The 24,763-nt window shown below is 56.0% G+C and overlaps 14 protein-coding genes across 14 annotated transcripts; 7 read left to right on the forward strand and 7 right to left on the reverse strand.

The window, feature by feature from the left end:
• Nucleotides 1-292: 292 nt before the first annotated feature.
• Nucleotides 293-2,610, forward strand: PHYSODRAFT_297788 (hypothetical protein; the record flags this gene model as incomplete). Its single annotated transcript, XM_009523544.1, has 3 exons — nucleotides 293-707; nucleotides 770-1,544; nucleotides 1,641-2,610. 3 exons carry the CDS (start codon nucleotides 293-295, stop codon nucleotides 2,608-2,610), a joined length of 2,160 nt encoding a protein of 719 aa, XP_009521839.1.
• A 273-nt stretch (nucleotides 2,611-2,883) lies between these two features.
• On the reverse strand, nucleotides 2,884-3,351 carry PHYSODRAFT_297789 (hypothetical protein; the record flags this gene model as incomplete). Its single annotated transcript, XM_009523545.1, has 1 exon — nucleotides 2,884-3,351. The coding sequence occupies one exon, from the start codon at nucleotides 3,349-3,351 to the stop codon at nucleotides 2,884-2,886; it is 468 nt and encodes a 155-aa protein (XP_009521840.1).
• A 109-nt stretch (nucleotides 3,352-3,460) lies between these two features.
• PHYSODRAFT_354167 (hypothetical protein) lies at nucleotides 3,461-4,123 on the forward strand (the record flags this gene model as incomplete). The annotated part of the gene is made up of 1 exon (XM_009523546.1): nucleotides 3,461-4,123. Exon 1 carries the CDS (start codon nucleotides 3,737-3,739, stop codon nucleotides 4,121-4,123), a length of 387 nt encoding a protein of 128 aa, XP_009521841.1. The 5' UTR covers nucleotides 3,461-3,736.
• Nucleotides 4,124-4,561: 438 nt separating this feature from the next.
• On the forward strand, nucleotides 4,562-5,029 carry PHYSODRAFT_297791 (hypothetical protein; the record flags this gene model as incomplete). Its single annotated transcript, XM_009523547.1, has 1 exon — nucleotides 4,562-5,029. The coding sequence occupies one exon, from the start codon at nucleotides 4,562-4,564 to the stop codon at nucleotides 5,027-5,029; it is 468 nt and encodes a 155-aa protein (XP_009521842.1).
• A 237-nt stretch (nucleotides 5,030-5,266) lies between these two features.
• On the forward strand, nucleotides 5,267-5,741 carry PHYSODRAFT_491676 (hypothetical protein; the record flags this gene model as incomplete). The annotated part of the gene is made up of 2 exons (XM_009523548.1): nucleotides 5,267-5,549; nucleotides 5,617-5,741. The coding sequence occupies 2 exons, from the start codon at nucleotides 5,267-5,269 to the stop codon at nucleotides 5,739-5,741; spliced, it is 408 nt and encodes a 135-aa protein (XP_009521843.1).
• A 63-nt stretch (nucleotides 5,742-5,804) lies between these two features.
• Nucleotides 5,805-8,135, forward strand: PHYSODRAFT_493969 (hypothetical protein; the record flags this gene model as incomplete). Its single annotated transcript, XM_009523549.1, has 1 exon — nucleotides 5,805-8,135. The coding sequence occupies one exon, from the start codon at nucleotides 5,805-5,807 to the stop codon at nucleotides 8,133-8,135; it is 2,331 nt and encodes a 776-aa protein (XP_009521844.1).
• Nucleotides 8,136-8,192: 57 nt separating this feature from the next.
• Nucleotides 8,193-9,452, reverse strand: PHYSODRAFT_354168 (hypothetical protein). Its single transcript, XM_009523550.1, has 3 exons — nucleotides 9,429-9,452; nucleotides 9,141-9,320; nucleotides 8,193-8,694 (listed from the first exon to the last, which is right to left on the reverse strand). Exons 1-3 carry the CDS (start codon nucleotides 9,432-9,434, stop codon nucleotides 8,350-8,352), a joined length of 531 nt encoding a protein of 176 aa, XP_009521845.1. The 5' UTR covers nucleotides 9,435-9,452; the 3' UTR covers nucleotides 8,193-8,349.
• Nucleotides 9,453-9,685: 233 nt separating this feature from the next.
• Nucleotides 9,686-10,720, forward strand: PHYSODRAFT_491788 (hypothetical protein; the record flags this gene model as incomplete). Its single annotated transcript, XM_009523551.1, has 1 exon — nucleotides 9,686-10,720. A coding segment is annotated over one exon (1,035 nt), but the record flags the coding sequence as incomplete, so codon positions are not given.
• Nucleotides 10,721-11,121: 401 nt separating this feature from the next.
• PHYSODRAFT_354169 (hypothetical protein) lies at nucleotides 11,122-11,805 on the forward strand. Its single transcript, XM_009523552.1, has one exon. It carries the CDS (start codon nucleotides 11,219-11,221, stop codon nucleotides 11,753-11,755), a length of 537 nt encoding a protein of 178 aa, XP_009521847.1. The 5' UTR covers nucleotides 11,122-11,218; the 3' UTR covers nucleotides 11,756-11,805.
• Nucleotides 11,806-11,893: 88 nt separating this feature from the next.
• Nucleotides 11,894-12,316, reverse strand: PHYSODRAFT_285236 (hypothetical protein; the record flags this gene model as incomplete). Its single annotated transcript, XM_009523553.1, has 1 exon — nucleotides 11,894-12,316. One exon carries the CDS (start codon nucleotides 12,314-12,316, stop codon nucleotides 11,894-11,896), a length of 423 nt encoding a protein of 140 aa, XP_009521848.1.
• Nucleotides 12,317-13,125: 809 nt separating this feature from the next.
• On the reverse strand, nucleotides 13,126-13,791 carry PHYSODRAFT_247045 (hypothetical protein; the record flags this gene model as incomplete). The annotated part of the gene is made up of 1 exon (XM_009523554.1): nucleotides 13,126-13,791. The coding sequence occupies one exon, from the start codon at nucleotides 13,789-13,791 to the stop codon at nucleotides 13,126-13,128; it is 666 nt and encodes a 221-aa protein (XP_009521849.1).
• Nucleotides 13,792-14,109: 318 nt separating this feature from the next.
• On the reverse strand, nucleotides 14,110-15,763 carry PHYSODRAFT_327447 (hypothetical protein; the record flags this gene model as incomplete). Its single annotated transcript, XM_009523555.1, has 3 exons — nucleotides 14,110-14,879; nucleotides 14,954-15,153; nucleotides 15,375-15,763. 3 exons carry the CDS (start codon nucleotides 15,761-15,763, stop codon nucleotides 14,110-14,112), a joined length of 1,359 nt encoding a protein of 452 aa, XP_009521850.1.
• Nucleotides 15,764-15,917: 154 nt separating this feature from the next.
• PHYSODRAFT_557013 (hypothetical protein) lies at nucleotides 15,918-17,852 on the reverse strand (the record flags this gene model as incomplete). The annotated part of the gene is made up of 1 exon (XM_009523556.1): nucleotides 15,918-17,852. The coding sequence occupies one exon, from the start codon at nucleotides 17,850-17,852 to the stop codon at nucleotides 16,026-16,028; it is 1,827 nt and encodes a 608-aa protein (XP_009521851.1). The 3' UTR covers nucleotides 15,918-16,025.
• A 452-nt stretch (nucleotides 17,853-18,304) lies between these two features.
• PHYSODRAFT_494718 (hypothetical protein) lies at nucleotides 18,305-24,685 on the reverse strand (the record flags this gene model as incomplete). Its single annotated transcript, XM_009523557.1, has 2 exons — nucleotides 18,305-19,160; nucleotides 23,718-24,685. The coding sequence occupies 2 exons, from the start codon at nucleotides 24,683-24,685 to the stop codon at nucleotides 18,305-18,307; spliced, it is 1,824 nt and encodes a 607-aa protein (XP_009521852.1).
• Between the last annotated feature and the right edge of the window lie 78 nt (nucleotides 24,686-24,763).

The raw sequence follows: 24,763 nt of genomic DNA on the forward strand, positions 1-24,763 counted from the left end.
CTTCCACGTACAAAGGGGTAAAGGCTGAATAGCAGTCGTTAGTTTGTCAAAGATGAAAGAGGATGTTGCGCCTTCCGAGGGTCCTATGATGAATCCACGAGTGTCGAAACCACGAATGGACAATGTTATTATATAGGTCGATGGTAAGTTTGAAGCAGTTTTAACAGCTTCAAAATTAAAACCACACTCAGTGAGTGTGGTAAAAAAAACATGAAGTGAAAACCTAGTAGTGAATTATTATAAATAGAGAAGCAATCCTGGACGCCTTTTCATTCTCTTGAGGTCCTTCCTAATGGCGCTTATTGCGAAGCTGCGTGACGTGGAGCAGCAGATCTTACGAACGACGCAAGTTGTCGAGCTGCATACCAAGCTCGCCCAAGGCTTGCTTAAGTGTGAGCAGGATGACGTGACTCCGACTTCTGAAGTTTTGGCTTTGGTGGAGAGTGTGGAGCGCGCTCAAACAGACTTGGCTGTGGTAACGCAACACCTTGTGCAGATCATCAAGCGTCGTCTCAATGCACTTGGCCCAGCACCAGACCAGCGCAGCCTGGACGGTGATGAAACAGAGACGGAAGATGAACTGGAAGAAGTTGAGCTCGATCCACAGGACGATGAGCCGATCGAAGAGTGGGGGAATGGTGATAATGGATTGACTGATACCACATTAGAGAATACTGGGCTGGAACAATCTGGTGCAGAGCACGCGGGTATAGTGGAACCGAGGAGGGGCGGCGAATTCGAAGCCGGCCACGAACACACCATGTTGGAGAGACCACGGATGCTGCCAGATCAAGCCCGGCTTGCGTACTCGAACGTTACCTCGCAGCTGCGAGTGCAGTGAAGGAATCGGTCACGGCGTCGGGAAAAGAATTTTCATTGACAAGCGGCGCTCTCGAAAATATGAACGACCCTATTGTGAAAAACTGGGCCGAGGCTGTGAAGCAGAACTTTAAGCAGGCGACATTTTTCTTTATCACGCGTCTGTCGAATCAAAGTGTCACCCACGAGCTGGCAGCAGCTTTTTGTGATGCATCGGGGCTGGCAGTGCCAATTATCGCTTCGTGTAAGGCGAAGTTTAGCGTGGCCTGGATCTTGCCTGCCATTGAATATTATGACACAATCTATCGGCTTGCAGGAGCGACATCATTTGTCCAAACGCTACTGCCAACGCTTGAATGTCGGAATATCTTGGTGAGATCTCTCGATGAGCGCGTTTCGAAGTTTTTGGAGGAAACAGCTTCAAACGTGGCGAGTTTGACGCAAAAAATCAAAAAACGAAAACAACGAGTATACTGGCTGTCCCAGTATGGCGAAAAGCTTCGCAATATATGTCAGTATTGCGCCATAAGGCATGATGTAGGCGATATGATACCGTGGACAGCAGAGCAGTGGGGAATCGTTGGAGATATTGGGCAGCATCTGTCGAATCTCACGAAAAATGCGTTCAAAACACAAAAGATGCCAGGATGGATAGACAAACTCCGCATAGCATTGGAAAAACTGGAAGTGACGTATCCCGGGAGGTGTCCGAAGCCTCTTTATGAGTAAGTTTTTTTTTTCTTACACGTCGAATTCGCCGATAGAACTCACGGTCAATCGCGGTATGGTGGATTTTTAATTTTTTTCTCTAGATTATGCAGTGCTGGAGATACGAGTACGATCGTTGCGGAGACGGATGGTCAAGTATTTGACTCAACACCGAGCACACGTAACCTTAACGAGTGTGACAGCGAAATGAAATCACCTGGATTAACCGTGGCTCCTGATAACACTCACGTTGATGCCGTCGGTGCCAAAAGATCGCGGGAAGACGCAAAAGCTGAGCTCCCTGAGGCTAAGCGCATCGCTATAAGCACCGAAGTCACAAATCTGCACGACGTCAGTGGCGCTAAACTCATCTTTGCCGAGGTGAAGGAGTGTCTGGATATGGCAACCCAACTGAAGAACGGCCTCGAGCCGGGCCAGCTCGTGGTCCCGTTCTCCCGAGCTGGAAAAGACATTCGGGGCTTGCTTCACAGGGTGACAAAGCTTAGCCAGCACTTCAGATACATTATTAGACGAGATGCTGAAGCTGAGGTTGCCTTTGCTGAAACTATAGCACTACAAGTGCAGTTGATTTGTCGCTGTCCGTGTGGGTTTTTTTGTCACGCTCAACTGAAAGGGCTACTGAAGCCGCTCTTTTCGATCGTCAAAGCCGCGATGAAAAGCCCCAATTCTGGTACTATCGCAGCGAGCTACGAGCGACTTCAAGCTTACTGGAACGAGTTCCATGCCGACCAATTCCAGGCCATGCGCAACCACATCGAGGTGACAGAGAGAGAAGGCAAGCATTTAGATCCTGCCCAGCTACGTACTCCATTGCGGCAGTTGTTCGTCCAGTTCGTCGATACTTGCGCTGTCTGCTTGCAAGAACTAATGCACAAAACCGCGCCCAAGCGAATCGAGGAGCTCTGGTCTAAGTTGCTAGAGATCGCAACAGTGCTGAATACCTGGCTTGAGCGCGTCATGGGAGGGGGGCAATTGTTACACAATTCACGAAAGGTTTTAGCAACACTCCTTCGGATGAACGCAAAGTTGCCGGGTAGCGTCCCGTCAGTGCTGGTGGAGTGAGTGGAGCGTTAATTGGTTCGTCGTCACGACATATTTCGTCAATAACTAACCTATTTCCTTAATGCTCGCGGTAGGAATGTGAAGAAACTGCTCGGGCTAGGTGAAGTCCAAGATCCCAATGAAAGTACTAACTCAGTGGCTTAATTGTAAACGAGGCAAAGAGGCATTTAAACAGCACTTCTTACGGTGTTACCGGCAAACCCTAAAGAGGCTACTATTCAATTCCATTGTCGTCATTCCATCGTGTCGACTGTCGTCCGTTGCTGGTTGGCCTTAGTGGTGCTTGACTCCGTTCTTGGGTACCGGTTTACCGTTCGGGTGGTGGTTCTGCGGGTGCTGCTGCTGCTGCTGCTGCTTGGCGTTGTCCATGGTGCGTAGAGCGCGGAGCGGAGCCCACGAGGCCTTCTCGTCCACAGCAGGCTGCGACGTCGAGATCTGGTCGCCCTCCATGGTCTTCAGAGCGCGGAGCGGCGCCCATGAGGCCTTCTCATTGGCTGAGGGTTGCGAAGTGGGCAAGGCGGCGAGAGCGCGGAGCGGAGCCCAAGACGCCTTCTCGTCGGCGACGGGCTGCGACGTGGGCAACGAGTCGTCCGTAGCCTCCAGCGCGCGCATCATCGGGGCCCAAGTGCCCTTCTCCTCCACCTCTGGCTGCGAAGTGGTGGTGTCTTGGTCAGCGTGCACATTGAGAGTTGCGACAGCGAGCATGGCCATGATGGCGAGGATCGAGGACAAAGTCTTCATGGTCGAGAAGAGAGAGAGTGGTGGTGGTGGTTGAAGTGAGAGGTCGACGGATAAATCGAAAGTGAGCACGGATGACGTCCGACGAGAGCGGAACTGGAGAGGACGGATACTTGGGCGTCATCCGAGGGCGCTTCGAAGGCTTTGGATTCCTCAATCTGTTATCAGTGGCAGCAGAGCCACCTCTTCCACTTCCGATTTGGCGTTCTTCTCCTCAGCAGTAGTCCATTCAAGCATCCGCGCAAGCTTCCCCGTCCTCCTAGCTGCAGCTGCCCTCTTCTCCAGCAGCTGCATCGCCTCCGCAGTAGATACAGACAAGGACCAGACCAAGCTCTCACAGGTGACCTCGTACGACGCAAGTGAGTTGATCGCTGCTTACCAGGCGAAAATGGCCGCGAAAAGGTTTCTGAGACGCAACAAGAAAGAGGAAGACTCGGACTCAGACGAAGATCGCACGGTACATTTGAAACTGCTCGACGATGTAGCTGCCAAGGCGGCACAGGCTGAACACAAGAAGGCCGTCGATCACATGTTGGCGAAAGCAATGCAGGCCCAGTTGAGCGGTGAATCGCTGCAGGGGCTCTTGACTCAGTCCATGCTCCGTTTCGCGCGGGATGACCGCGAGAAAACTCTGTTCAAGCAGATGTACAAAGAGGGGATTTCGCTGGAGCAGTTTGCCGCCATGATGCAGTACAACTGGCGCGACTTCGAGGACGTCTACAGGCTTTACACCTATTACACGGAGATACAACGAGCCGCCAAGAAGTTCCATTAGCTTAGGAACTACTCTGGACTGCAACAATACACGCCAGCCCCACATTTTTCCCATTCGTAGCACAATAAGCACTGCCCACTGCTGTTTGAACTTGTTTTAAAGTTTTTTTTCGAGTCTCAAATCCATTCTTCGAGGTACCGGATCTCGGATTGCACCAGCCACTCCGACTGGCTCCGCGGCTGCACAATAATTGAGCGCTTGGCCACCAGCTCAGCAGCTCAAAAGAAATCTGATAGATCCTTTTGTGGTCGACAAGTGGTGGCTCTGCTGCCACTGATAACAGATTGAGGAATCCAAAGCCTTCGAAGCGCCCTCGGATGACGCCCAAGTATCCGTCCTCTCCAGTTCCGCTCTCGTCGGACGTCATCCGTGCTCACTTTCGATTTATCCGTCGACCTCTCACTTCAACCACCACCACCACTCTCTCTCTTCTCGACCATGAAGACTTTGTCCTCGATCCTCGCCATCATGGCCATGCTCGCTGTCGCAACTCTCAATGTGCACGCTGACCAAGACACCACCACTTCGCAGCCAGAGGTGGAGGAGAAGGGCACTTGGGCCCCGATGATGCGCGCGCTGGAGGCTACGGACGACTCGTTGCCCACGTCGCAGCCCGTCGCCGACGAGAAGGCGTCTTGGGCTCCGCTCCGCGCTCTCGCCGCCTTGCCCACTTCGCAACCCTCAGCCAATGAGAAGGCCTCATGGGCGCCGCTCCGCGCTCTGAAGACCATGGAGGGCGACCAGATCTCGACGTCGCAGCCTGCTGTGGACGAGAAGGCCTCGTGGGCTCCGCTCCGCGCTCTACGCACCATGGACAACGCCAAGCAGCAGCAGCAGCAGCAGCACCCGCAGAACCACCACCCGAACGGTAAACCGGTACCCAAGAACGGAGTCAAGCACCACTAAGGCCAACCAGCAACGGACGACAGTCGACACGATGGAATGACGACGATACTTTCCTTTTCTCGAGTTATTATTCGACTAATAATGCAACTCAGCTTTCCAGCAACAAAGTTTCATTTTCCTGGTAACCCTCCACAAATGCATAGTGATGCCAATCAATAAAGCCCGATCTTCCACGAAACGTCACAACCGATCTTTCGCTTGTCATTTGCCGGTCGAGTCCCCATTTGCATTTGCACCATGCGCAAGCGTCCGACCGCAGCAGCCGCCGCCGTCTCCTCCATCGACCGGGAAGCCGTGTCTCTCAAGAAGAAGAAGCGCGATGGAAGGGGCATCTCAAGGGCCAACCTGGCGTTCTGGGGCCTCGTGGTGCTGTTGGCCGCCATTCTTCTGCGGTCTCCAGTGTTCACGCATGCCCCGACCGAGGACGAAAAAGTTGCGGCCTTTATGGACTGGTTCCACGCTGCTGGGGGCAATACCAGCAGCAAAATTAAGATCCAAACATTCCCCGGAATGGGGAGAGGTGGGTTGGCAACAGTGTTGCAGTTATCACACTAAGGGATTTGGTCTAACGAAGATGCATGGCGCAGGTGTTGTGGCTTTGGAGTCTGTGGAGGAGGAGGACGAGCTGCTTTTCGTACCGAAGAGCATCATCATGTACGTGTTGCTGAAGATTGCCCAATGGCGGGTTTTGGCTCATCTTTCTTGTTGTTAAATGTGTAGTTGCCACGATACGATCGCGCGGGAATGGGGCTCGCATCCGAAGCTGAAGAAGATCATGGGGAAGTTACAGCAGGATCCAGAAGAGCTGTTGACGGCATTCTTGTTGTGGGAAGAACTTTCAGGTCACGAATCGCGGTGGACTCCGTATTTGAGTCTGCTGCCGCCTTTATCGTCGAGGGACGACGTCGTATCGCCGCTGTTTTTCTCCAGTGACGAAGTGGTTGAAGCCTTGCAGGACGAGCGCATGGTCAAAACGGCAAGGGCGGAGAGACAACGAGCGAAGAAAGCTCACGGTCGATTCAAGCGTCTGTTTCGATCTTTCCCAGCTTTGAAAGCCTTGGAATGGCCGCAGTACGCTTGGGCGCGCTTCCTCGTAAACTCGCGAGCTTTTTCAATTCAAGGCCAGCGCGTTCTCGTGCCATTTGGCGACATTTTCAATGGGAAGCCTGATGATGATGCTCGTGAGCATGATAATGGTCAGCGCTTCTTGCAGTTGCATGACCTCCAGTCCATGGGCATGACCATCCGAGCTGATCGCGGCGCGGCTAAGGGGAAGCAACTCTTCGAAGACTACGGAGACAACAGCAACTACGTGTATTTCCTGCATCACGGCTTCCTCATGGGCGACGGATGCTTCGACTGTGCGGCTTTTCGTCTTCCTCCACTCACTGACGCGTACGAGCAAAATGCAGACGACAAGGAGCGAGCGGAAACTTTAGCTGCCAAAGTGCGGGTGCTATCGCGCATTAGAGTTGATGACGCACCTTTGGCTTGTATTTCTCGATCTGGAAAACTCGAGGACCCTGGCTTGGTGAGCATTTATACGGCGCTGTACAACATGGATGCTGGACAAGCAGCAGCCTGCAATGAGGCCGAAACGTTTTCCGAGTGTTTTCCGCCTGAATTGATGTCAACGATGAACGCTGAGCCTGGGACACAAGAAATCTCTCTAATGGTTGACGCTATCCGCCGCCAGCTCGCAAATTATCCGACTACAGTTGAGGACGACCGCCGGATATTAGTGCAGGACGGCGATGTTGCTGAATCTCGCGACATCAAGCACGCTACCGCTTTTCGATTGAGCCGAAAGGAGATTTTACACGAAGCTCGGTCTGTTTTGGAGCAACAATTGCAGCACATCGAGCAAGAAACTGAAGATGGCGACAACAACTATCCCTTGGAGCTTGAATCTACCGAAATTGATGAAGAAAGCAGCAAACTCGACAGGTTCCTGCAGTGGATAGCTCGCCAAGACTTTCCTGTGAATCATCTGGAGTTGCGCTACGTGAGTGAAGCGGTGGGTTACGGGACGTTTGCAACCAAGCCGCTCTCTGCTGGAGATGCGTATTTGAAGGTCCCTGTGCAAATTGTCATGAATGTGCACTCGGCTCTCAAGTCCCCGTGGGTACGCCAAACCATGCACGAGCTTCAAAAGCACCGCGCCAGTGTCTCAAGAGAGGAAATGCTGCTGCTTCTCCACCTTTTGGAGGAAAAAATCGGCCCGAACTGCTTGCAGTCGCGCTGGAAGCCGTACCTGGACATGCTGCCAGCCCTCGAGAGTACTCTCGGCTCGCCTTTATTCTACGAAGAAGACGAAGAGCAGCTCAAGGCGCTCCAAGGCATCGACCTCAAGTTTCTCGTGGTAAATTACCGCTCTCGCGTCAGCCAGGCGTTCACTGCTCTATCGGACACCCTCAAGCGCTCGAGCCACGATGAAACACTGGCGTGGCTGACCGAAAGACGCTTTCGTTGGGCCAACGCCATCCTCGACTCGCGCAGCATTTGGTGGAGCAGCCAGCGCCACCTCGTGCCGCTTCTCGACATGGTCAACTGCCACGAACTTGGCTCGGACCACAAGCCGCACCACACGACCCTCGACTCAACCGGCCGCCACGCAGTGACGAAGGCGTCGTGGGACTTTGTCGCCGGCCAGGAGGTCGTGGAGAACTACGCGCAGCCCAACTACATCTACCTGCTCTACCACGGCTTCGTACTGAGCGACAACAGCCACGACTGCGCCCATTTCCATCTCGAGATCCCTCCGACAGCTCGCCAGCGCCAATTCGCACCAATGCTGCAGAGTCTCGAGATTTACGCCTGGAGCTCCGACCTTTGCGTGTCCTTAACCGACGAGAAAGTTGCCAAGTTCACCAAAGTCGCGCTGATGGTGACGGATCCGAACGAGGCCTTGCAATTGTTCGGCTCGGGTGCAGCATGGCCCAAATCTGCGGCGTTGAGTCTAGTGGACGACCGACTGAATCAATTGCTCACCTCCAGCTGGGAAACTGCAACAACTGACTTCAGGACGCTGTCGATTCGTCGATACCGAGAGCAGCAACTGCAACACTTGACAACTTTACGCACGAAGTTGCAAGAGGAGAGGTGAAAATCGTTTGACACTTCAACACGGCTAACAAGGGTGAATTGCAACAAACCAAACCATACCACAACCAAAATGGGTGTCAAGGTCGAAAAACTCCCATCTTTCGATTGCATTAAAACCCTTCGAACTGTTGCTTATCACTGACTAAGCTAACCCAAAAGGTTGCAAGACAGCGTGGCAACAAGCCGCCAAGCGATTGCAGACAGACTGCAACTGCTTAACCGCGGAAGGTGCAGGGGCGCGAGGCCTTGAAGACCGTCTTGTGGTGCTTCTCGGCGGCGCGCGGCAGGCGGTGCGACAGCGGGAACGAGATCTTGGAGTCGTGGAACTGCTGCACGTTCGTCTTCTGCGTGTCCTTGGCAGCCACGATGGCGGTGCGCATGATCTGGATCGAGCGTGGGCGGGCGCGGTGGCGGCCAGCCAGCTCCGAGTACATCTGCTCCACGGCCTTGCACAGGGTCACGTCACGGTACTCCTTGTACATGTTGTGGGTGCCGCTGCGCGAGTTGTAGCGGATCCAGATGCCGTAGTTGTTGACGACGCGGCGGTTCTTCTCCGTCAGCTGCAGGTGATAACAATACAAGGGACAATGTCAGTCTTATCGCTCACGAGAGGATAGAGTATTCCTGGTCAGGAGGTTGGGAGACTCCCTCCGACGTCCGTGTTGCAGTTGTGGGTTGTTCAGGTTGGGCTTACTCAATAGTGGCCCCTCATTTTGGTCCGAATCCAAGAGAGCTAAACAACGGATCACACCGCGATCTCACTGAGCGAAAAGCGGTTTGCAAGCTGGAGTGGAGGTGGGCATGAGGGGAGGCCCCGCAACTCTCCACTCTCGTGGCAGGCAAGCGCTTGTGGCAGGTTCGCTAGGAGGATAAACACACACCTATAACCGTCTCTAAAGTTTAGAGACGGTTAGAGAGGTGGTTCATTGGACGAGGGGGAGAAAAGTATCACTCTGGAGAGAGATGACACCCTTCACGCTCCTGACCGAAGAGGCTGCAGACGCACCTCGTTGATGTCCAGGATCTCGCCCGTGGTCTTCTTCATCTTCTTCATCTGGTGCAGGAAGTACCAGAAGCGCGACTGAGCCAGCACCGGGTTGGGGGCGAACAGCTTCATGCGGTAAGCCGGCGGGTTCGGCTCCTTCTCGGTGGGGGCCTTGCGGCCAACGACTTGGAACTGACGGATCTGTTGTTGCGATGCCAGGTTAACACCATACAAAAAGTAAGTACACTGTCTTGCCGACGCATGTCCCAGTTAAGGTAAAAGCGGGCAACTTTTATTGCCGCCACATACCGGCATGGTTCTGCTTGAGGGAGTCTTCCGGAGAATGAGCGAGCGGCGGCAAACAGCGGGCGCCGATCGATCGGCACAGAGGTTTTACTGGCGGAGGAGGGCCACCGCCTTTCAGCCAATAACATACGCACCTCTAATTTAAGCCAATAATAAAGAGTTCTATTTTAAGCGAATGGCAAGCCGCGGGTTTACGGTCCGACCCGCGAGCAAAAACCCTGTGAAACTCGATACGCTTCAGCTCGACTGTATCGACACCTCCGCTGCTGGTCGTGGCGCTGCTGTTCCGCTCCAAGCCAGGCTTCGGCTCGCTTCCTCATGTTGTCGACTCCGTCTCAGCGTTCCTGGACTCGTCGGTGCAATTGCCGCTCTCAAAGGCGAGCAAATTCGGGTCCTTGGCGCTCTTGAACCGCATTTGGCACTGTCGTTTAGACCTCGAGGCCGAAGTTAACGCCCCCTGGTCCATCCGCAGCCTCCTCCGCTGCGAGGTCCACTACGAGCGGTTCCAGTTCACTGGCGCGCTCATTGAGGCCGTCAAGCGCCGCGACATGGCCATGAGCCGCTGGCTGTTCGAGCATTTCACGGAATTCTGGGTCACCGAGTCCATCGTGGAGGCGGCGGTGAGCGTCGGGGACATGGACATCTTACGGTACTTTGCAGAGCACGACGAGAGCGGCGCGGATGCATCCGATAGACGCGTTGCAGCCGACCAGCAGAGGCCGCTCCGTCTCGTGTGTTGGGGCTACCAGGACATGGCCAAAGCCGCCGAGGCCAGACACATCGACGTCGTGCGGTGGCTGCGGGACAAGGCGGTGGAGAACGAGCGCAACGCCGTCGAGGCCATGGAAGCGGCCGTCGCCAATGGGGACCTCGAGTTGGTGGAGCTGATGGAGCAGATCACGGGCGTTCAGCCGGTTTCGCACTACTTCACGGCCGCAGTTCATGGCCCCATCGCGCTCTTGGAGCGGATGGCCGAGGACTTTGTCATTAGTGCGAAGATGACGCTCGGGGCGTTGGTGACGACGGCTGAGAAGGGCGACTTGGAGACCGTGCGCTGGCTCATTGAGAGAGACTGGAACGATGAGGACTTGGACAGTGATGACGGCTATAACGACTGGGAAGACGACGACTACGGCTACGGCTGGGGAGCCCGCCGTCAAGAGAGTACACACCCTACCCATGTTACCAATGTGGGTGGAGAAGCGTGCCTGGCGATCCACACAGCAGCTATCAATGGGCATTTGGACGTCGCCAAGAAACATCCGCGCTCGCATCGACGCACCTCTGGATCGTGACGACGAGAAGAAAGAGGAGAACAGGCTGGAGAGGAACTTCAAGGGATTAAAGAGTCGATTAGGCGCGAACCACAACGCCGCAAGAGTGTCGGGGGCTACGATGCGTCTCGCTGCGGAGAGAGGGTATCTTGACGTGGTGCAGTGGCTTGTTGACGAGTTCAGTGTGGATTCATCCACCGACCTCTTTCGGGGCGACACGAGTAAGGAGGGCGAGGTGTACACTGCATTGGATCTAGCAGCGACAAACGGACACTTGGAGATTCTGCAGTATCTGCACGAGCTCGGGAAGTCGTTCAAAGTGACGATCAAACGGACGCGCAAAGGCTCGCTCGATTCTTTTCTCGAAGACGTTTTTGGAGACGATGAACCGAAGAAAGTGCCAACGACCGCCGCTCCGAAGTGCACTACTGAAGCAATGGACGGCGCAGCGGCTCACGGACACCTTGAGATCGTTCGCTGGCTGCACGAAAACCGACTGAAGGCTGCACCTCCGCTGCAATGGACCTTGCATCTCGGAATGGGCACTTGGAAGTAGTTCAATGGCTGCACCACAACCGATTGGAAGGATGCACAACCGAAGCGATGGATGGCGCCGCAAGTGGTGGTCATCTTGACATTGTAAAGTGGCTACATGACCACACAAGTGCAGGTTGCACGACGAACGCAATGGATGGGGCGGCATCTAGTGGGCATCTCGATGTGGTCAGGTGGTTGCATGAACATCGGTCGGAAGGTTGCACCACTAGAGCCATGGACGGAGCGGCTGCTTGTGGTGCTCTGGATGTTGTCAAGTGGCTAAACCAAGGGCTGCACGACCGCTGCAATGGACGAGGCGGCTCGACATGGCCACATCCGAGTAACTCGATGGCTCCACGAGCATCGGACCGAAGGCTGCACAACAGCAGCAATGAAGAATGCTGCATCAGCTGGAGAGTTTGGAGTGTTTCTGCTTTTGCACAGGACGTTAAAGCTGGATCTTACGGAAGAGGTGGCAAGCGGGGAGTTCTTATTGACGGATATGCAAGATTGGCTTGATGAGAATTTTCCTGCTGGGGAACCACAAGCGTAAATCCTGCCTGGAAGTCAGACCACCTGCAAACTTTGAAGAGCGGTTCGAGATGGTTCTGGGTTAAACGGGAGGAAGATCAATTTCAACAGTGAGAACGCTTTCGCTTATGGGTCTTCCCGGCCTATCAGCTTCAAGTACTTGACGTACTTGCGGAACAGCAAGTACTCCGGTTCATCGAACAAGAACTGCTTCCACCTGCTCGTCTGGTACGCGATCTTCCACGAGAGCTTGAGCCCCAGCTCCTTGTAGAGTTTCTCGGCGGTCTTGCCTTCGCCAACCCAGTCGTCAAACTTGGCGAGGTTCTCGAGGATCACTAGGTCTGTGATTTTGATTCCGCGCTCCTCATCGGCCGCTTCAGCTTCCGCTGTACTCGTGCTCTTGGTGTATCTGAGGTGCCTGTGGCCGATCGACTGATCGGAGATCGGCTGCACGTGCTCGGTCTGGATGAACTCGCTCGAACACGAAACAACCCCGAGGTTTGCCAGTAGTGCGGCCGTAGCAACCGCCAGGAGGAGGCTAGTGCGCATGGTCTTTCCGATGGTTGGGGAGTCTGCTGGACTGGTCTGCTCGTCGAGCAGTTTACTCTCAAACTCCCTTTTCTCTCGAGCACTGCTCGTGCTAGAGAGAAGGGAGTTTGAGACTAAACTCTGAGGACTACAGTAGTCGCGGCGCGTGAACGAACGTCGCGCAGCTCTGTACCCTGCAGATCCCGAGATTTCGTGCGGGCACCAAAAGAGCAAGCTCTTGCCACGGCGATCAGTGTCACACTGACGGCAGTTTGCTTTGCTGGGAATGTCCACCGCAATTGAAGAGTTTGTGCTCGAGGTGGAGCGAGACTAAATACACGTATTATAGGAGGATCAACTCCCTGTTGGTCGTATCGAAACTCGTTCCTGTCCACATGCGCATATAGATGTACCATTTCCTTTTGGCTGTTGCGAGCGAACCACACAATTCTTCATCATTGCGTTTGTGATCAGTCTCCCCGGGTTGGCGTAATCCGGTCTACCTGGCTGAATGACCTGGCTGTTAGCGTCGTTACCTATACAATTCTGTTATGCGCCTTCAGCGCCAACACGAAGTCTATTATACTCGCCTTACCTATTGGGTGTATCTGTCTGCAGCGTTCCACCAACCTTGGCTGCCTGTGTTCATGTTGATCACAAATTGCGTTTTGAAGCAAGGATTGGGGTAGTTTTATTAACTTTCGTGTCGTTTTTCGCTTTGCGCGTACCATTGCATCAAATTGTTTTCACTCGGGTTAGAATCAACAAAGCATACCACCGAACATGCAGATGTGAAGCCTATAGCACATTTCAGTCTTCTCCCTTTTTTCCTACGAGGACGCATTCGCGCGTTCCGCCACCAGACGCACGTGTCGTACGTGCCAAATCAGTAACAACACAGTCAAATCCACACCAGCAGTTGCTTCGATGAAGTAGTCATCGCCTCCGAAGTAGCTCTTCCTGCGAATGCGTCCCACCCGCTGGTACCGGCCTTGGTTCTCCAAAAAGTCGTTGCCCTTTTGAAGCTGCGAGAGAGTGGGGCCCCCACGCTCTAAGTGGCACAGCACCACTTTGGTACTGGGGCTCCCTCTGACCACCACACGACACGGAGTTCCAGTCTCTGTGTCGGTGAATTCAGCGACCAGCACCATCGTCTTGAAGAAGCCGCTGGCGTCCTGGATCATGAAACTCGGATCGTCGGTCTCGTCCCCTTGGAACACGCGGTACTTGCTGGAGAATGTTTTGTTCGAGATGGAAGCGATGATCTGCCCTTGGGGCGTCTCCAACACGACGCGGGAGCTGAACATTTTGCCCTTGAAGAGGCCGATCGTGCTGTTGGTCTCTAGGTCCGTCACTGTGGCGCGAGTTCGAAGCGACGATGCTTTGACGCGGAGAGTTGTCGGTTGTTCCGCGATGCTGCTGCCGTCGAGAGCTTTCATGGATCCTTGAGGCTCCTGCAAGGGGCTTTCGAGCGCGGCCGAGTTGGAGTTCCCCATGAGAGTCTGTCGGTGGGGAGGTAGGTGGAGAAGTGAGGGAGCTCTAGCAGCGTCTGAGTCGGTATTTCTCGACAGCCACTATAATATAATGGTAGGTGCTTGAAGGGAGAGCGTTTGGTGAACCCATAAAAGTCAGCTTGTCAGGCCGAGAACAAATATCCTACACAGTGTAGTACACACTGGAGTGATCGAGCGATTCGCCCTACGCACAGATGGGCCCTCTACACTCTACTGTAGTGATGAAGAATCAATGCATTAAGCAAAAAACCTATGCTGGTCGCAGATCTTTGCTAGTATGACCAGGCCTGGATGGTGTTTTTAGCGTTGACTCGCATGAAAGACGGGCATCTTTTCAGTCAAGGACATTCCTTCCTCTCGGAAGTCCTCAAATGCGCCCTCCTCGGGCTGAATCCACTCCATTTTCACGGCGATTTTTCTCGCTACATGGGCTTGCAAGCATAGGCAGCGCTTGTACGGACGCTGCAAAGTGGCTCCAAAGGAAAGCGCTCGACCGTCCACGCCTTTAAACGTTGTCTGAATATTGAATCCCATTCCTGGAACGACCCACTCACCTCCTTCTTCCCAGTTATGCGGCAACTTGTTGCCTCCAAGCAGAACCTCCCGCTCCTCGGAGCTCAGTTTGCTAAACAATCGTTCTCCCAGCAACGACTTGTCGAATACTTTCAACCGGAATTGGTCGCTGGCCTCGTCGTAGATAAAACTGACTTTATACTCGTCGAACATATTTATCAGCGGCCTGAACAGCACTAGGCCGTTCCCCACATCGTCAACGTCGTCGAAGCTCATGAACTTCTGCAGAATGTCCTGCTTATTTCGATGAAACAAGTGGAAGGCAACAACCAACTCCGACGGGAACACCTCGTTGAGCAGCATGCAACGCAGCTTCCCGTCCCCCATATCGCAGCTGTACGTCTTTGTGAGACTGGCCTTGAACTCGCTGCTGGGAGCCATCGACGAGCTCTCGCGCCATCGAGCGCCACAGTCAACTGCAACCACTTTTCGGTCGAAAATCTGATAGCGTGGCACCGTGACCAACAAGTGGATTTGGTCTTTCTCCGCTGGGCCCGCTCCCCGGCCATCCCCAGTGAGTTAAGCCATCTCTTGATGGTCTGCGTCGAATCCAGCTCCCGATCCTCGCGACTCAACATCTCGTTGACTTCGTCAGTGCACTCTCCGCGTCTCAGTTGCAGCGCGACGTTGCCGTCATCTGCCAGCCAGCGTCCGTCCTTGATGGCGGTGAAGAGCTGCATTAGCCGCACCGGACAGCTGATGTCTGGGTTAGCCTTCCTCAGCGCCTTGAGCACGTCAGCTCCCCATCGCTTGAGCGACACCTTCACGTACCTGGTCGGCGTAGAGGGAGCACCTCTCCGGCAAACCAGCGTAGGCATTTTCTTTTTATGGGGGGGGGGAGATTGCAGTGCAGTGCTATGATAGAAGGTGACCTTTTGCAACGGACTACCGCAAATTGCTCTTTGAAGAAGTGTTTGGAGATTCATTTCCCACGCTCCAAGTGACACAGCACCACTTTGGTACTGGGGCTCCCTCTGACCACCACACGACACGGAGTTCCAGTCTCTGTGTCGGTGAATTCAGCGATCAGCACCATCGTCTTGAAGAAGCCGCTGGCGTCCTGGATCATGAAACTCGGATCGTCCGTCTTGTCCCATCGGAACACGCGGTACTTGCTGGAGAATGTTTTGTTCGAGATGGAAGCGATGATCTGCCCTTGGGGCGTCTCCAACACGACGCGGGAGCTGAACATTTTGCCCTTGAAGAGGCCGATCGTGCTGTTGGTCTCTAGGTCCGTCACTGTGGCGCGAGTTCGAAGCGACGATGCTTTGACGCGGAGAGTTGTCGGTCGTTTCGCGATGCTGCTGCCGTCGAGAGCTTTCATGGATCCTTGAGGCTCCTGCAAGGGGCTTTCGAGCGCGGCCGAGTTGGAGTTCCCCATGAGAGACTAGGCTGATGAAGAAGTGACGGTCGAGCTGGAGGAGCATCTTGGCAGCCCCTACGCCTATATTAATAGGTGAATGATGTCCAAGTTAATAAATTTCCTACACTTGACCAGGTCAATAAGTTCACAAAAGCTTACGGTAGAGTTGAATGATGAAGGTATGAAGATGACCTCATACTAAAAAAATACTTCGAAGTACTAAATAGATTTCATTTCTCTTGTAAAATATGAAGGCAGTCCACCCCACAGACCAAGCAGATCACGGAGCCTCGAGTAGAATCGTCCCGGGGTGGCACTCCCACCACACGGACTCCTCGTTCTGATGCGCCATCCGCAAGTTGACTCTGCGGCACCACTCATTGAAGCGCCAGTCGCAACGCTCCACCTCAAACTCGCAGCCGTTCAAGTTGGCTGCGTACTTTGCGATCAGCCACTGCATGAGCTCCAGCGGGAGGCGAATGATGGAGTTCCGGTGGAAGACGAAGCCCTCCGAGCGGTGCGAATCAAGGAACAACGCGACTTCAAAGTGATTCCCCAGTATGGCTTGAGTCATGGCTGCAATCGTGCACCCTTCCTCTCGGTTCTCATGGAGCCATTTGACGATGGCAAAGTGGCCATTTGCAGCGGCTGTATCCATAGCGTCGGTGGTGCAGCCTTCCGTTCTGTTGGCGTGTAGCCATTTCACCACTTCAAAGTGCCCATTCTCAGCTGCCATGTCGAGCGCCTTGGTGGTGCAGCCTTCACTCCTGTTGTCGTGTAGCCATTTCACCACGTTGAGATGCCCGTTGCTTGCGGCCGCGTCCATTGCTGCCGACGTGCAGCCCTCGCTTCTGTTCTCCTGGAGCCACTTGACGACATCTAAGTGCCCATTTTCGGCAGCTGAGTCCATGGCAACATGGGTACAGCCCTCCCGTCGATGAGTGTATAGCCACTTGACGACGTCCAAGTGGCCTCGACTGGCAGCGGCATTCATGGCTGCGTTGGTACAGCCCTCACTTCTGTGTTCGTGTAGCCATTGTACAACCTCCAGGTGCCCTTCAAGAGCTGCTCCATCCATCGCCTGCTCGGAGCAACCCTCCGAGCGGTGCTCGTGTAGCCACTTGACGACGTCCAGGCGTCCATGCATCGCCGCGCTGTCCATAACTGCAGCTCGACCGTGTTTGTAGCCATTATCATGCAGCCACTTGACGACCTCTAAATGGCCATTGTCAGCCGCATGCCACACAGTCGGCGAGAACGGCACACGCAGCTCACTGTGGAGCCACTCGACGATCTCGAGGTGCCCATTCCACGCCGCAACCTGCAACGTGTAGAAGCCCGGGCCGCCGATCGAGCGTGAGCGCAAGTACTTCAAGAAGGACAGCGCTCCGTCCTTGGCTGGCAGGTCCCAGTCGATCCAGGGACCGATGATGTTGCAGTTGTCGAGGATCCAACTCGCCGTCCCCCACTGTTTGTTGGTCTGCGCGCTCCACAGAGCGTCCTCCGCGCTCGCGTGGCACTCCTTGAACAGCCACTCGACGACTTTCACATTGCCGGCTGCTGCTGCTGCTTCCATCACCTTCTTAAGACTGTCCTTGTGTGGCACAGCGTGCTGTTGTAGCCATTTCACAACCTCCGCGTGTTTGTTCAGCAGAGCTCCACACATCTCCGTGCAGCCCCAGTAGCCGATCTCGTGGTGGTTGTCGAACAACCACCGCAGTATGTGTAAGTGTCCGTTGGCCGCAGCTGCAGCCACCGCCTTGGTCAGGTATTGCTTGGGCTTGTAGCTCTCCAGGAGCCACTTGACTGCCGCCAAGTCTCCAGCCGCGGCCGCGATCTCCACCGTCCGGTTGAACTGAGACCGGCGGTAGAACGGATCCATCTCCTCGAAGGGCTCACGCGCTGCGACGTACTGCATGAGGCGGAGACTGCCCGTGCGCTTGTAGACCTCGTGGGCTTTCTTTCCAGCAGAGAAGTCGTCCAGCAGCGAGTCAATGGCGAGCAAGACGTGCGGCATCTCGCTGCTCAAACAGTGGCGACCCACTACCCGAACCTTCGTGAGCAGCGGCAAGTCGCACGTAGCGTGAGTACATGTATTGGAGACCATTGTGATAGAGAGGCTAGAGCTCGAGCTGGTGAATTCCGTTATGGCGGATCGCCGCACCCAGCGACTCACTGCGTAGCCAAGAGAACGAGACATCTCAGCCTCACCCGTTAAGTTTAACTCATCCGTTGAAACGTCCTCGCAGTGACGGGTCGCGAGGACTACCCAAGTTGAAGTGAATGTAGCCATGTTTTCTGCGCACGTCCGCATCATCCGCGCTTTGACATTTTTGCTCGTCATCTTCACCTACGTTGCTCAAGCTGTAATCATGCGAGTCTACTGGTAGTCTAGCAGACCTAGGGAGCTCAAAGCAGCTAGACTGCGCTAGTCTCGCAGACCTACGTTGGGATAGAAGTTGGTATAGAAGCTTTATGCGGTTGGGACACCAGCCTTGTCTCCAAGTTCGCAGCACCCAGCAAAAAGTTCTCGAAGGCGGCGTTGGAACTCAGCATTTATCAAATACGCAAAGCAGCCGAATCGCAGACCCACCACGTGGACGTGTCGTACTCGCGCGCGCGGTGCAGCTTCACCTTCTCGCACCACTCGTTGAATCGCCAGTCAGAGGTCGGCACCTCGAACTCGCAGCCGTCGAGCTTGTCCGCGTAGTGGCACAGCAGCCACTGCGCCAGCTCGATGCACGAATGCCGCACGAATGTTGTGCCCAGGAACGAAAAGTCCTCGAGACGGTTGGCGTGGAGGAACAGCACTACGCCAAAGTGGGCTCGCATAAGAGCTCGGGTCATGGCGATGGCCGTGCAGCCTTCACGCCGGTTCTGCAGAAGCCACCGCACCACGTGCAGGTGGCCGTTTGCCGCGGCTTCGTCGACGGCATTGACGCTGCAGCCTTCCGAACGGTTTACATGCAGCCACTTGACAACGTGCAAGTGTCCGTTCTTGGCTGCATTGTCCATCGCTTTGTTGACGCAGCCCTCGGTGCGATTCTCGTGGAGCCATTGCACGACGTCGAGGTGACCGCCTAACGCCGCCCAATCCATCGCCCACGTCGTACAGCCCTCGGTTTGGTTTGCATGGAGCCACTTCACAACGTCTAGGTGTCCGTTGCGAGCGGCCCAATCCATTGCTGACGTCGTGCAGCCAACGCTACGGTGCCGATGGAGCCACTGCACCACTTCGAGGTGGCCTTCGCGAGCTGCGCCGTCCATCGCAGACGTTGTGCAGTTGGCGTTTAAGTGTTCGTGTAAGTACTGAACGATATCAAGTCGTCCGTTGGAAGCAGCGTCATCCAACCAGACTCCAAAGCAGCGGTCTGTTCGACGCTCGTGGAGCCACTTCAGGACATCCAGATGACCACTGCGAGCCGCAGCATCCAAGGCAGCGGTGCCGCTTACCTGTTCCCCGTGTTCATGCAGCCACTTCACAAGCATTAGATGCCCATGCTCCGCTGCGGTGATCATCGTCGCAGCGTCACACCCGTCACACCCGTTCTCGTGGAACCACTGCACTGCATCCAGATGCCCATTCTGAGCCGCCTTCCGCATCGCGTCCGCGGTCAAATTCGCTCCGAGCTCATCGTGCAGCCACTTCACAATGTCCAAGTGACCATTCCAAGCCGCAGCCTGAAGCGTGAAATACCCCGGACTGCCGATGGAGTGAGCGTGCAGGAACTTGAGAAACGACAGCGCACCGTCTTTCGCTGGTTGGTCCCAGTTGATCCACGGCATCACCAGCTCACCGTGCTCGAGGATCCACTGACTCGTTTCCCACTGCCGGTTGCTCATGGCGTTGGCCAGCGCACTGCGCACGCTAACCTTGTGCTCGTCGTGCAGCCACTGCACAATGCTCAAGTATCCAGCTCCAGCCGCCGCATCCATCACCTTCGTCATGCACTCCGCTCTTGGAACTGCGTGTGTCCGTAGCCACTCGACCACATTCGCGTGGTTATTCGCCAACGCGCCGCACATCTCCGTGTTGCCCCAATATCCTCTGTCGTGGTGGGCCTTATAAAGCCATTCCAGTACTGGCAGGTGTCCATTCGCAGCGGCTGCAGCTACTGCCTTGGTCAGGAACTCATCTGGCAAATAACTTTGCACAAGCCACTGAAGCGCCTCCAGGTCACCTCGAGCCGCAGCCATCTCAGTGGTCTTGTTGAACAGCCAACGGCGGTAGAAGGGGTTCATCTCGTGGGGAGCCTCGCGCGCAGCGACGTATTGCATGAATCGGACGCTGCTTGTTCGCTCGTAGGCGTCGGCGATGGTGTAGTCGGCCGAGAAGTCGTCAAGAAATCCATTCACTTTGTACGCCACATGCGGCAGCTCCCCGTCCGGCAGACAGTAGTTCGCCACGATGCGAGCGCTTGTGAGTATGGGGCAGTCAGTCGCGACTGCTCATTGGCTGACAACTTCAACCTGGTCACGTCAGGCGTAGCAGTGTGCCCCTTAATAACCAATAGCTCTGGGGGTATTGTAAGCAGGCAAGATGGCGACGCTGGTTGATCTCTACATGTACACTCATTATTTACAGGTGATCGGTCTATCCGCGCCTACGCGGATGGGTGTTGATACTATACACAAGCCTTTAGCCTTGCGCAAGTGCGTTTACTTCGCCCATGAATGCCTCCCGCTCGTCGGCGCCAGCCTCCATCTTGAGCCACTGGAGAATGTAAAACTTGCCGAGAGCGTAGATCCGAAGACGGTCGCGTCCGAGCCGCTCGCGGTGGTTAGCGAATAACCACTTGAGGATCTCTAGCTCTCCCGATGCTGTGGCGTTGACGAACGCTTTGGCGGAGCAGCCTTCCACGCGCTCGCACTGCAGGAAGAACATGACGTCGAAATGGCCACCACTCGCCGCTCGATCCATCGCAGCGATGGTGCAGCCTTCCTTGCGATTCGTATGAAGCCACAGCACCACGTCGAGATGGCCTCCTGCAGCGGCATTGTCCATAGCTGCAGCGGTGCAGCCTTCCTTCCGATGTTCATGGAGCCACCGCACGACGTCAATGTGTCCACCAGCGGCAGCGTTATCCATCGCACTGGATGTGCATCCTTCCGCTCTGTGTGTGTTGAGCCACTGGACGATTTCCAAATGTCCGTTTGCAGCAGCGAGATCCATGGCGTCTGTCGTGCAGCCCTCCGCGCGGTGTTCATGAAGCCACTGGACGACTGCGAGGTGGCCATTCTTCGCTGCCAGGTTCATCGCCGCAGACGAGCACCCTTCCGTCCGATTCTCATGCAACCACTGCACAGTCTCCAAGTGATTCGATCGCGCCGCTCCATCCATCGCAGCCGCCGTACAGCCTTCAGCCATGTGCTCATGCAGCCATCGCACCACCGCAAGGTGTCCGTTGGCCGCGGCGCCATCCATCGCGCGCTCTGTGCATCCCTCGGTCCGATTCGCCTCGAGCCACTGAACAACATCCAGGTGCCCATGCTTCGCCGCGCCGTCCATGGCGTCCGTTGTGCAGCCTTCTTCACGATGCTCATGGAGCCACTGCACGACTTCCAAGTGTCCTGAAGACGCCGCGAGGTTCATCGCGTCGCTGGTGCAACCTTCACTGCGATGCTCATGCAGCCACTGCACCACGTTCAAGTGTCCTCTTGCCGCCGCCTTGTTCATCGCGCCATGAGTAGCGTATCCTGAGTGGTCCTGCAGCCAGCGTAGCACGTCCAAGTGTCCTCCAGCCGCCGCGTCGTCCATCGAGATGGAGGACGAGCTGGAGCTGAACAAGTTTGTCCGCAGCCACTGCAGCACTTGCAAGTGGCCTCCTCCAGCCGCCAGCACCGCCGCGTACGGGGACCACTCTCCGCGCACCTCGCAGAGCCACCTGACCATCTCCAGGTCGCCGTTCCGCGCGGCCTCCTCCAGCGTCACAAAGAACATGTGCGTCGGCGGCGGAGAGGTCTCGTCGTGCAGCCACTGGGCCACGTGCAGGTGGCCGTGCTTGCCCGCGAAGAAGAGCTCTCTCGCGCCCCAGAACACGGTGAGCTCGCGCTTCCTGCTCTTGTCCAGCAGCCACTGCAGCACGCGCAGCTGGCCGGCCTTGGCCGCTTCCTCGACTGCGAACGTGACGCGGCACTTCGGGAACATGGCGACGAGCCACTTCAAGGCCGCCAAGTCGCCTCTGGTGGCCGCCGCTGCAGCCGCGCGCGTGAATTCCCATTGGTGGTAGAAGGCGTCACGCTGGCGCTTGGCGCGGAACGACTGCGCGTCGGCGGCGGCGTCCGCGGCTCGATGCGCCGCGATGCGCTCCAGCAACCGGAGCGAAACGCCGCTACTGTTGTGGGCGGCGGCACCACTGGGCCCGCGCGCGCAGGCCGACTCGATGCTCCAGCGCGCCGAGTAGTCGAGGAAGCTGCTCACCGCGGCGGTCACGTGCTTGAGCGGCGCGAGACGAGGCTGCGCGCGGCACACGACGCGCGCCGACGAGAGCGGCGGCGGCGCTGCTGCCATTCTTGCTGAGAAGGTGTCGCGGTGCCTTTTGCTAGTCCGACGTGGATTCTGAGATCAGAGCTGTCAACTCCGAGGACAGCCTGTCTGCTCTGGCGATGCGTGCACACCGACCAATGGTAAAGGCGGCGATGCGGCGACAGTTATGAGCTCCGAGGTCCGGGCGTGACATCCCCACAAAAGTGATTGTACGACATACCGCCGCAGTTGTTTGATCGACCAGATGGTCAATGCAGCTGGGAAGTTTTGACGACCACAGTAGCTCCGGTACCTCATCATTCGAAATAAAAGGAACACGAAAAAATACAGTGGCGAAATCTACGCTTCGAAAAAATTGCTCGAGCAACCTGGGAAGCCCTTGGACAACACTTCATGGCGGCCACGAAGCCACCTCGAAGCTGGCAGCGGCATGGAGCGCGTTCTACCGGCAGGAGCAGCCCCACCGCGTGCACAACGCACAGTTCCCATCTCAGCAAAATACAGCGTTGGCATATCACCGGGGCTATCCTGTCGTGACTCCGTGACTCCGGACACATTCACGGCTGGTCGAGCTCGAGTGCGGCGGACTCGCAGACCCACCACGTGGACGCGTCATACTCGCGCGCGCGGTGCAGCTTCACCTTCTCGCACCACTCGTTGAATCGCCAGTCAGAGGTCGGCACCTCGAACTCGCAGCCGTCGAGCTTGTCCGCGTAGTGGCACAGCAGCCACTGCGCCAGCTCGATGCACGAATGCCGCACGAATGTTGTGCCCAGGAACGAAAAGTCCTCGAGACGGTTGGCGTGGAGGAACAGCACTACGCCAAAGTGGGCTCGCATAAGAGCTCGGGTCATGGCGATGGCCGTGCAGCCTTCACGCCGGTTCTGCTGGAGCCACCTCACGACGTGCAGATGACCACTCGCTGCAGCTTCGTTCATTGCGCCGACAGTGCAACCTTCGGATCGGTTGCCATGGAGCCACTTCACAACGTGCAAGTGTCCGTTCTTGGCTGCGTTGTCCATCGCTTTGTCGATGCAGCCCTCGGTACGGTTCTCATGCAACCATTTCACTGTGTCGAGATGGCCCTCCAGAGCCGCCCAATCCATCGCCCACGTCGTACAGCCTTCGGTTCGGTTCGCGTGGAGCCATTTTACAACGTCCAGGTGTCCATTGCGAGCAGCCCAGTCCATTGCGGACGTGGTGCATCCCTCGCTGCGGTTCTCATGGAGCCATTTTACGACGTCGAGGTGACCTTCACGTGCAGCACCATCCATCGCTGACGTCGAGCAGCTCACATCCACGTTCTCGTGCAAGTACTGAACGACATCCAGTCTTCCGGTCGTGGCAACGTCATCCAGCGCCTGGCACGAGTGCCCAGCCTCGCAATTTTCATGCAACCACTTGACAACATCCAGGTGGCCGCTACGCGCAGCGCAATCCATGGCGATGGTTTTCGTCACTTCGACCCTATGCTCGTAGAGCCACTTCACTAGCTCCAAATGGCCATGGTCCGCTGCGGTGATCATCGTCGCAGCGTCACACCCGTCACACCCGTTCTCGTGGAACCACTGCACTACATCCAGATGCCCATTCTGAGCCGCCTTCCGCATCGCGTCCGCGGTCAAATTCGCTCCGAGCTCATCGTGCAGCCACTTCACAATGTCCAAGTGACCATTCCAAGCCGCAGCCTGAAGCGTGAAATACCCCGGACTGCCGATGGAGTGAGCGTGCAGGAACTTGAGAAACGACAGCGCACCGTCTTTCGCTGGTTGGTCCCAGTTGATCCACGGCATCACCAGCTCACCGTGCTCGAGGATCCACTGACTCGTTTCCCACTGCCGGTTGCTCATGGCGTTGGCCAGCGCACTGCGCACGCTAACCTTGTGCTCGTCGTGCAGCCACTGCACAATGCTCAAGTATCCAGCTCCAGCCGCCGCATCCATCACCTTCGTCATGCACTCCGCTCTTGGAACTGCGTGTGTCCGCAGCCACTCGACCACATTCGCGTGGTTATTCGCCAACGCGCCGCACATCTCCGTGTTGCCCCAATATCCTCTGTCGTGGTGGGCCTTATAAAGCCATTCCAGTACTGGCAGGTGTCCATTCGCAGCGGCTGCAGCTACTGCCTTGGTCAGGAACTCGTCTGGCAAATAACCCTCCACGAGCCACTGCAGCGACTCCAGGTCACCTCGAGCCGCAGCCATCTCCGTGGTTTTGTTGAACAGCCAGTGGCGGTAGAAGGGGTTCATGTCGCCGGGGTCTTCTCGTGCCGCGACGTACTGCATGAATCGGACGCTGTGCGTCCGCGTGTAGGCGTCGGCGATGGTGCAGTCGGCCGAGAAGTCGTCGAGGAAGTCGTTCAAACGCAGCTCCACGTGCGGCAGCTCCCCGTCCGGCAGGCAGCAGCTGGCCACGACCCGGGCGCTGGTGAGCGTCGGAAGGAGGACTTGCATCTTGCGTCGACTTGGAGGAGGATCCGCGAATGCGAGCGGCACCAAAGCTGGGACTTGGAGCAGACGGCTGTCAGCTTC

Source organism: Phytophthora sojae (genome assembly GCF_000149755.1).
Source record: "Phytophthora sojae unplaced genomic scaffold PHYSOscaffold_3, whole genome shotgun sequence".
Taxonomy (NCBI): domain Eukaryota; phylum Oomycota; class Peronosporomycetes; order Peronosporales; family Peronosporaceae; genus Phytophthora; species Phytophthora sojae.